The 9,426-nt window shown below is 34.2% G+C and overlaps 1 protein-coding gene and 1 long non-coding RNA gene across 7 annotated transcripts; one reads left to right on the forward strand and one right to left on the reverse strand.

Moving 5' to 3' along the window:
• Positions 1-1,112: 1,112 nt before the first annotated feature.
• Positions 1,113-2,042, forward strand: LOC112490599 (uncharacterized). Its single transcript, XR_003054829.3, has 2 exons — positions 1,113-1,690; positions 1,795-2,042. It is a non-coding gene; the product is annotated as an uncharacterized LOC112490599 (long non-coding RNA).
• Positions 1,795-8,141, reverse strand: LOC107410631 (pre-rRNA-processing protein las1). 6 transcript variants are annotated; one of them, XM_060812007.1, is made up of 11 exons: positions 7,668-8,141; positions 7,448-7,539; positions 7,192-7,296; positions 6,996-7,102; positions 6,800-6,855; positions 6,194-6,368; positions 5,256-5,309; positions 4,891-4,974; positions 4,445-4,546; positions 4,068-4,358; positions 1,795-3,123 (listed from the first exon to the last, which is right to left on the reverse strand). In XM_060812007.1, the coding sequence occupies exons 1-11, from the start codon at positions 7,875-7,877 to the stop codon at positions 2,291-2,293; spliced, it is 2,109 nt and encodes a 702-aa protein (XP_060667990.1). In that variant the 5' UTR covers positions 7,878-8,141; the 3' UTR covers positions 1,795-2,290. The 6 variants fall into 6 exon arrangements, with proteins under 6 accessions (XP_060667990.1, XP_060667993.1, XP_060667991.1 ...); XM_060812010.1 differs by lacking the exon at positions 5,256-5,309 and having other exon boundaries at positions 4,891-4,917; positions 7,668-8,139; XM_060812008.1 differs by lacking the exon at positions 5,256-5,309 and having other exon boundaries at positions 7,668-8,139.
• Positions 8,142-9,426: the final 1,285 nt, after the last annotated feature.

The following is a 9,426-nucleotide window of genomic DNA, read 5'->3' on the forward strand; positions in this document are numbered from 1 at the left end:
TGATTGTGCATGTGTGTGTGTGTGTGTGTGTGTGTGTGTGTATAAAAGCAAAAAATAAAATAAATAAAACAGACCTTTCAATGAAACAAAGGAACATGTGAATGGATAGTTTTGCATCAACATTTTTTTCATAAATAAGAGAGGTGAAAAAAAAAAAGTAAAAAGATTTACTTTTATAGATTATAATAATATTCATTATTGTTTCGAAGTGCTTTCTCTTCCTAAAAATGATCTTTCTTTCTAAAAACCCCAGAAAAGTTTTAAGAATTATATGTATTTATATAAACCCTTTTTTCCTTTTTTTTTTTTTTTTTTTTTTTTTTTTTTGGGGAGAAAAATGTGTATGTATAAACTGAGAAGCGATTATTACAAAGATAAGAGTTGAAAACCCAAATATTAAAATATGAACAAATGTTTATGTTGACCTGCCACTGAAAAATGATTTCGGAAAACTTAGCAACATAATTTAGTCAAAGAGAGCGTTTAAATCGGTAATGAGCTTTTATCCCCAAAAAAAAAGGGAAAAAAAAAAGAATATTCTAGTTTAATAGACATATCTTTTCAACAACTTTTATTTTTTACAATTTTTTAATAAGAAACAATTAAATACCATTACCAAAAAAGCAATTTAATACCATACAACATGATTTTTTTTTTTTTTTTTTTGGCGATGCATACAACACGAATTGAAATTATATGATCATATTTTTATTCTTATTTGATAAAATTTAAAGAACAACTCGAAAACAATTTCATGGTATGAACCAGATTTAATATCAATTTTTTTAATATCACAGTAAAAATTTATATTTGTATATTTCCTCTAGATCCCAAAATTTAATACTTTAAATTTAAAAAATTACAACTACCATCCTACAGATGTTTAGACAATATTATTTTATTAGATATAAATGAAATAATAGAGAAGAAATAAAATAATTTTTTTCTAACCTTTGAAGAGATTAATAATTTTTTTAATCCAAAATGATTAAATTATATTTAAATCAAATTTCAAAAGAGATAAATAAAATTAACTTATATTTTTGTAATAAATCAAACTATATATATTTTTAAAATTAGATCGAACTTTTTTTTACAAACCAAACCGAACCAAACCGAATATCTTTATTAAAATCGAACCGAATATATTTTTTTTCCTTTTAGAAAACAACCAAAAAAGATCTAATTATCAATGCACATGTGTATGCTAGGAATTTTATCCCAGCTTTATCTTCATGTCAACCATTTTTATGGTTGTTTTGATACCTAGAGAGAACTACAGTACAAGAAAACTTGCAATTCAAAAAGTACAAAGTTGTACTCCCTCTCTCAAATAGTCCTCATATATTATCATGTACTATGGTGTAGTACAAGTTTAGTCAAGTACTCAATCAAGCAGGAGCTGTTGTTATATAACTTGGTATAAACTGAGTGAGCATCACAAGCACAGCCATGTTAAGAGGTAAAGGAGTCCCACAGGGGTAACCTGAGATCACTTGTGGACACCCCTCACCAACAGCCATTGTGGTGACTAGGTCGTCTTTTGTGCTTCATGTGTTCTCAGGTCGCCCCTGCAGGGCTTCCCTTTACCACAAACTCTGCTAAACAAGGGCTTAGCCCTCTGTGTGATTGCACCTCCATTGTATCCTGCAAAGTTTCCTCTTTCGAAATCTAGTTCAATGTCAAAGAGGTTTTTTGTAATCATTTCTACTTTTCTCCATGGCAAATGCTAAAATGTAGGATTTTGTTTTTCTTTCTGTTTTGGTCTAACTTGGAATTTCTAATGTTTGACAGGGTCATGCATGTGGAAAAGTCGAATAGTCTGCATTAGGCAACGCAAAAAGTTGGACGAAACAATGCTAAGGCAGCGCTATTAATGGTTGTAGCCTTGCTGCACAGTAACTTTGTAATAAATATGCAGCAGCCAAATTATTTTGACCTAAAGAGAGTACCAATACCTTATGTAAAAAAAAAAAAAAAAAAAACATTTCTTTTATTGTTCTCTAGCAAATAAATGTTACTTTGACAACATGTTTCTTGCAGTTGCAACTTTGCCATATGATATTGAATCTCTGTTACAATCCAGTACACCATTTTTCCATGCATTTGACCTTGTGCATCTTCCGGCTAGCAATGAGGCTTATGGTACATTCTTCACTGAAGCACATAAATGTATTAACCTTCACAATTACCAAGGCCAAACTATCTTTTTCGCTTGATGTCCATACCAGAAGCTAGACTTTCTGCTCATATATTGTCCAAGATTAGATCTATCCCAACTCAAAAAAAATTAGATCAATATCCTTACTGATGACTTAATGGCAAGTAGCTCTTCTTGCCCAACTTCCTTCCAAACGCCGCCTATCATCAGACGACCATTGACACCATCCATTAACAAAGCATCCTCATGATTAGATATGCTGTCCTCAACTGTCACCCTCTTCTTCTTGATACTAGAGTCATCTAGTAGCTGAATATCAGAACTAGCTTCTCTCTTTCTGTTACAATGGTTCAATTCCCAGTTACCTTTTGTTTGTGGTATTTCAACAACCTTGTTCTGGTCATCATTGTAGTCGAGAACAGGAAGACATCCAGAAGACCCAACAGCACGAGGCAACATACCAATTGGACATGGATTCCATGATCTTGCCACAACCCATCGGTTTGAATTTAGCACTTCATCTGCCTTCTTCACTATTTTTCCCTTCATCTGGTGAAGTTTAATCAACTCAAGCTTCTTGGCTGCTTGACAAATGGATTCATCTTGCTGGATAAGAAGATTCTTAAAATTCATATTAGAAGAATCATCTCCAATGACATTTGAATTTGATGAAACTAAGACAGAGAACTTGCTCAGTTTCCCAATAAGATGATCATTACCAATCAACTGCGCAAGATGGAAAGCCGAATCCATGACCTGATTGTTCCCAGAAGAAGCCAACATAAGGCACCTACGTAAAAGTTCCATAACTAATGCTTTAGACATAGTTGTTTCCGATGACGAAACTTTTATCTCACTGGCAGAATCTTTGTGATGACGAGACTTTAACTCCTTGAAATTTCTAACAAGCCATGTGAAAAGAGAAGAGAGGTGTTCAATATGACGACCCTCTGGCCTGTAATCTGGAGATATGAGATGATGACGATTCAGAAAAGGATCAACAAAGTAAAAGATGTGTAAACCATACCCAATTATTTAAATGTCGGAGCATATTTGCATCATTAAATGCTTAACCGGAAAAAAAGAAATGACATTATGTACAACTATACCACAATCGGCCCACCATGGTGCTGTAATTAAACTTTTAGTAATAAACAAGGTCTGCATCACTTTTTTAATTTGAGATTCATACTACCATTTCTGAAGGGAACATAACGATGTCCCATAAGGTAATTAACGATGTCTTATAACGATGTCCCACAATCGGCCCACCATGGTGCTGTAATTAAACTTTTAGTAATAAACAAGGTCTGCATCACTTTTTTAATTTGAGATTCATACTACCATTTCTGGATGGAACATGACGATGTCCCATAAGGTAATTACTCGAAAGTATCATGTTTGTGCATGTGCATTCATTTGTCATGTGTGTAAAAAATACGTGACCATCTCTTGTGCAAACCATCTTAAATCTCTTATAAGATTAGTTGAAGATCTCATGCTATACTTATCACTTAAACTGTCACCTAAGCTAATGTAAACTGATTTTCTCCCATAAAATGAACATCTAGACAAAGGCGAAAATATTCACCTCCACACATTAAATCATAGGCCATTAACAGCAGGAAGGGTTCAAACTTGATCTTAAGCTTAATTTGGCAGTTATGCTAAAGGAATTCCTTTGACCATATACTGCGTGCGACATCTAAGTAGCTTGTTTCATCAAAAAGCCCATATATTACTTTATAATTGCGCACGTGCGCACACACACACACACACACACATGTATATACATATAGAGGAAATAACATGTTAAGAGCACAATAAATTGTCAGTGAAAATCAGAATATGGTCGAAGGACACAACAAAGAAAAAATGGTCAAGCATAGGTATGGTTGGTAGTTACCCATTTCATATTTCATGGCATCATGAGTCTCAATCATGTCTAGAACTGCTGTAAGAAGCGTTAGAAGTAACTCTGGCTCCTTATTTGATAACTTCGTGATTACAAGCTTCCATTCATTCAACAATGTATCTATGTTGGGGAAAACTTGGGCATCTACTGGAGGTTCCAGCAAATCTGAGGACTTTAAGGCCTTCAGCAAGAGATCCAACAATACCAATACAACATCAGAGGAATAGGAAGCATATAACCCAACAAGATTTTTTAAAATCTTGCTAAGCTGTTTCTTAGAACCTGCAAGTTAAAGTATATCCATAAGCATATATATCTATACAAGCATTCTAAGCAAAAATAATACATTACAAGTATCTATAATGAACCTAACATCCCACAGCAATGAACTTGGTCAATTTTGCACAGCATGGACAAAGAGATGTTTCCCAGAGGTGTACAAATGCCAAATACATGAACTGTAGCATTATCTGGATCATGAACAGCTGATTGTCAGGCGATTTTGACATATAGTTTCTGTCAAAATTATTATTAATACACTAATACAGTTATGAACAGACAGCTTTCTTATTCTTATTTCATTAAATATCTAGTTATCCTAGTTGAAGCTAATTAGTTTTCCAAATATCATAACTCTCAATATATACACGAAGTTTTCATCGCTTTCCAGTTCATCTTCTGTTGTCAAACCAAAATGCTCCTAGAACGTGAGTGAAACAAGCATATAGCATCACTGAGCTATTTTACATCCAGAGTACAAATTCCAACACAATTGTTCATCTACCAGGCTGCAAATGTGTACATTAGATCTCACCTGCAGATTTTGATGAATGGAGCTTGCCTGCCACAAGTGAGAAAAACTTATTACGCCCACAAAGCATTTCATGATGTCTGAGACCTATATAAGAGTAAAACTGTAAAAGTTCAAAAGATACTAAAGCAAGGTAAATACAACAGCCCTAAAATGTTTTAATCTATTTAAAGCGTGAAACATTAAAAATTTCTTCATCACAAAAGAGGTAGCCTGTAACATCTTTCCAAGTGAAGAATTGCATGGCATTTAGACCATACTTCTATATCAGCAGTTGAACAGAAGAGAGTTGGTGTCTTAGAATAACGGAAAGATATATCCATGCACCTATCTGACTTCCAAATGTGATTGTGCATTAGATTGCTAACCTGAACATATTCTAAAGTAGCTCAACCATATTTCTCTAACTTCAGAACAAAAACCTATCACCACAAAGGAATATATTGGGAACAAATAAATGAATATCGAACATACATTTTACTAATAAGGGTAATTACAGCTTTATAACATGTTAAAAAGTATAAAGTTCAGTGTGCTAAATCTGTCCTATACACAAAAGTGATCTAAAAAGGGTTGAGGTAAAACCTTTATAGCCAGACATCAGGACCTGGACCTACTTCTATCTCATCAATTATTTTACCTTCCCTTAAGATATTAACAACAAAGTTATAACATATGACAGCCAATTGCAAGTAGGATATATGTTTGTTCAAGGTGGGGGAGGGGGCGTCAGAAAATTAAGATTAAAAAGAAAAAAATTTTGAAATTGAAAATGTGTATCGAGTTGAAAACGAGCACCAAAATGCATTCAAATGAAAAAATAAGTAATTTCACCCAAAAAAAAAAAAAAAAAAACAAATGAACAAGTAAGCACAAAAATCAAGAATGAAATCGGAAATCATAAATTTCCTGCAGTTGTTGAAGAGGGGGAACATGGACATGCACTAGATATGCAAATATGCAGAGAACACACGAAGGGTGAAGGAAATAGCTTTCTTTTCAGGAATAAAAAAAAGCAGAAAAGCCAACTGATAAGGGTATATGGATGATGGAGACATTAGAAGAAAATTAGATAGAGTATATGGATGATGGAGACCATTAGAAGAAAATTAGATAGAAACTTAAAATTTTTATACTTTTCATGGTAAGCTTACCGCACAGAAAAAAGCAATAAAAATATGGGGTAGACTTTCCACAGAAAGTTCCATATGACATAGATTGAATGTCCAAAATCAATTGGGAAAATTTTCAGGAGGTAATATTCAATATAATTTAAAGAGAAGGAAAATAGCATTTTCATACTCACGTTTTCCCTTCTCTGATGATGAGCCAGAATGAAGATGCTGCTTAGCTTTCAAGCAGAATGCCAATTCATGGAGTTTATTCTTTATTCCTTTTCTGATGTTAGCAATTCCATCACCCTGAAATGGAATTGCCTTCTTCTGAGGCTCCCAATAGTAAACTTTCAACCAATCAAGTGCCTGAAATCATCAAGACAAGAAATAATATTTACTATCTTCCCAAATTGAAATGAATCCCTTATTTTGGTTCCCCAATTAAGTGGCTTATCTATACAATTTTTTCCAAAGAAAGAAGACAAGTTGATTGCCACTGAAGTATTTAAAGACAAACACAAAAGCAAGAAGGTTCCATACTGATGTAATAACTGATAATGCAATGATATTTTTCCACACATTTAAAATAAGCGAACAAATTAGGGACATAGCTACCTCATTCAACATAGAGGGAAAGGATAGGAGATAAAGACCATTCTGGGATGGAGGTTATTTTGATCCCATAAACTCTTGAATTATAGAGAAAGTAGTTTAATCAAAGACAAATGCTAAAAGTTTAAAGTAAGTGTGAGAAGAATCAAGTATAACTTATGATTTGAAATACCAAGAACACATACCTTAACAGAGGCACTACGAACCACCTGAAGTGCAGGAAGCTCACGATGAGAACCCTCTACAATTATAAAAGGAAAAGAAAAGTCAAACCATCATTTATGGATAAACTTAAAAATAAATGGAATAAATAGGACTCGAAAGAAGGGTTTACAATAACAAAAAGGAACAGAAAAGTATATGATAGTGAAAGTTTCTTACCGTGTCGAACATCAATCAGCATACGTGGAATACCAATTTTGGCAGCAGCTACGGCAATGGAAACCTCAGTTTTCTTACGTGTTTTCTCAACTACACCATTCACAAGCCTTCACAAACAAAACAAGACAAACTTGTAAGTACGAATCGATATTCACAACTTGCTACCAACCTACAAGTAATAAAAAAGGATAATTACCTCATGATTGCCATGCAATACAACATTGCAAGCATTTCTTCTGAAAGCTCACCATCACTAAACTGATTAGCTCGACTACCCAGAGCATCATTAGATTGATCCTTTCTACAATTACCCAATTACATATATGAAGTCAGTTTCATAAATTAACCACAGTAGAAACAAGATTTGGGCATTAAGGACTACGAAGGATATTGGGATTCAAATAAGTTGTGTGTTTATAGTATGCCAAAATAGGAATGAAAGGGTAGGTTACCTAAAGTAAGGATCTTTTTGTTGAATTTCAACGATGGAAGCCGTAACTTCGACGGTAACAGGTACACATCCTCTGCTTCGCCATGCCGATATCTGTGAAAGCCAAAAGTGCAAGCCTTTTGAATATGAACTTAATGCAAAAACAAAACCCATTAACCATTCAAAAAAAAAAAAATTCGGAATCTCCTAATTTTTATAAAACAAATTTTACAGTTTCTTACTTTTCTAAGAGCGGAAGCCACAGTGTCCACAGAATCTGAGAAGAGCGAGTGGTATACGAAGAGCCATTCGTCCCACCTCAACCACGGCACCAATTTGAGGCTATACGATGATGATGAAGACGACGACGACGACAGTGGCGGCGACGCTGACAACCACTCGTGCTGATCAATGTCTCTAGGCTCATCTTCTAACGCCAAAACTGGCTCCATTGGAAATCTTGATAAGCTTGGAAGTCGTTTTGCTGCTTCTGAATGAGAGCTCGGAGTAAAAAATAAAAAAAAAAAAAAAAAAAAAATGGAAATCCCTCCCAAAAAATAAAACCCTAGATTTTCAGAGGGTTTTAGAAAAAGTAACTGTTCAAATACATATACAAACAACCTTTGGAAAAGAATTGACAGCCACTCTCCCACTCTCAGTTTCAGTTCAAACGGCTTCGAAAGTGTTTTTTCGTGTCTCTCTGTGTCTCTTTTCTCTCTCTTATACAGAACGCCCAGTTCAGTAGCCGTAGTAGGGCTTTAGGCCTCTTCGGCTCCGGTTCTTGGCAGCTGATTTGGGCTGATAATATATATTGGGCTTTTTTATTTTATTTTTGAAAAGAAAAATAAAAATTTGACCCAAAAAATTACTTAATAAAAATAGTTTATTTTGTCTCTAATGGTACCATTGTATTTTATGAGGGCGTGTTTGTTACGCAGGACTGGACAGGTCAGGATAGGACCCAGTCCCAGTTCGGTGTTTGGAAAGTAAAAATAGGAGGGGGACAGGTTTGTCCCGTTGATCATTTTATCCTAAATGAAGGGGATAGATCTGATCCATCTAGAGATTGGGTCACTTTTGTCCGACTAAGCTCTCTTCGAAGCATCTTCGATCTCGCATCACCATCCCCTTCGAAGCATCTCTGGTCGGTGAGCATGTCTTTTTCTTCTGTTTCGTCGATCTTCCATCATCATCATCTTGTTATTTTTCTTTGTTTTTTACGTTAATTTTTAGCTAAAAAATTATGAAATATTTTTGGAAAATGTCATATGTTGATCTGCGAAATAAGCTTCGATCTATTTATGTTAGGGCTTGATTTGATATTCAGGAGGAAGAAGCTTGATTTTGGAGGTTTAAACTACCCTTCGAAGCATCTCTGGCCAGTGAGTTTATCTTCTGCTGCATCCTTCCTCTGTTTCATCGATCTGCCATCATCACCATCTTGTTCTTCTTCTTTGTTTTTTTTAAATTAATTTTTTTAGCTGAAAATTTATTAAATTTTTTTGGGAAATGTCAGTTGCTTTGTCGATCTTCCATCATCATCATTTCATTATTCTTCTTCGGGTTTGTACATCATTTTTTAGCTCGAAAATTATAAAATTATGGAACCTGAAAGCAAATGTTGTTCAATTTAGAGTCTTCTAGAGGAAGATATGGCCATTTTACCAAAGAGGTGCTGGTTTGCACATGAACAGTACTTTTGTGCAAGATAGCTGGAAAACTTATTTATTTGTATTCTCTTTTATTTTGGATCTATATTTATGTTTTTGGGAAGGATTTCTTCGTTGCTTAATTCTTTATCTCTTTGGTAAATTCCATTAAGAGGTGAAACCTATGGATATGGTGAAATGAAATTAGAAGCTAAAACCTCAATTAATTGTTTGTTAATGATTTAAATATGTTCACTTGATTGCCTGGTAATACATTACATATCATTAATGACTTAAGCCAACCAGTCACTACTTTATTAACAAAGGGTCAAGAGACTATCATTCATTAGTC

This window comes from Ziziphus jujuba, chromosome 10, assembly GCF_031755915.1.
Source record: "Ziziphus jujuba cultivar Dongzao chromosome 10, ASM3175591v1".
NCBI lineage: Eukaryota > Viridiplantae > Streptophyta > Magnoliopsida > Rosales > Rhamnaceae > Ziziphus > Ziziphus jujuba.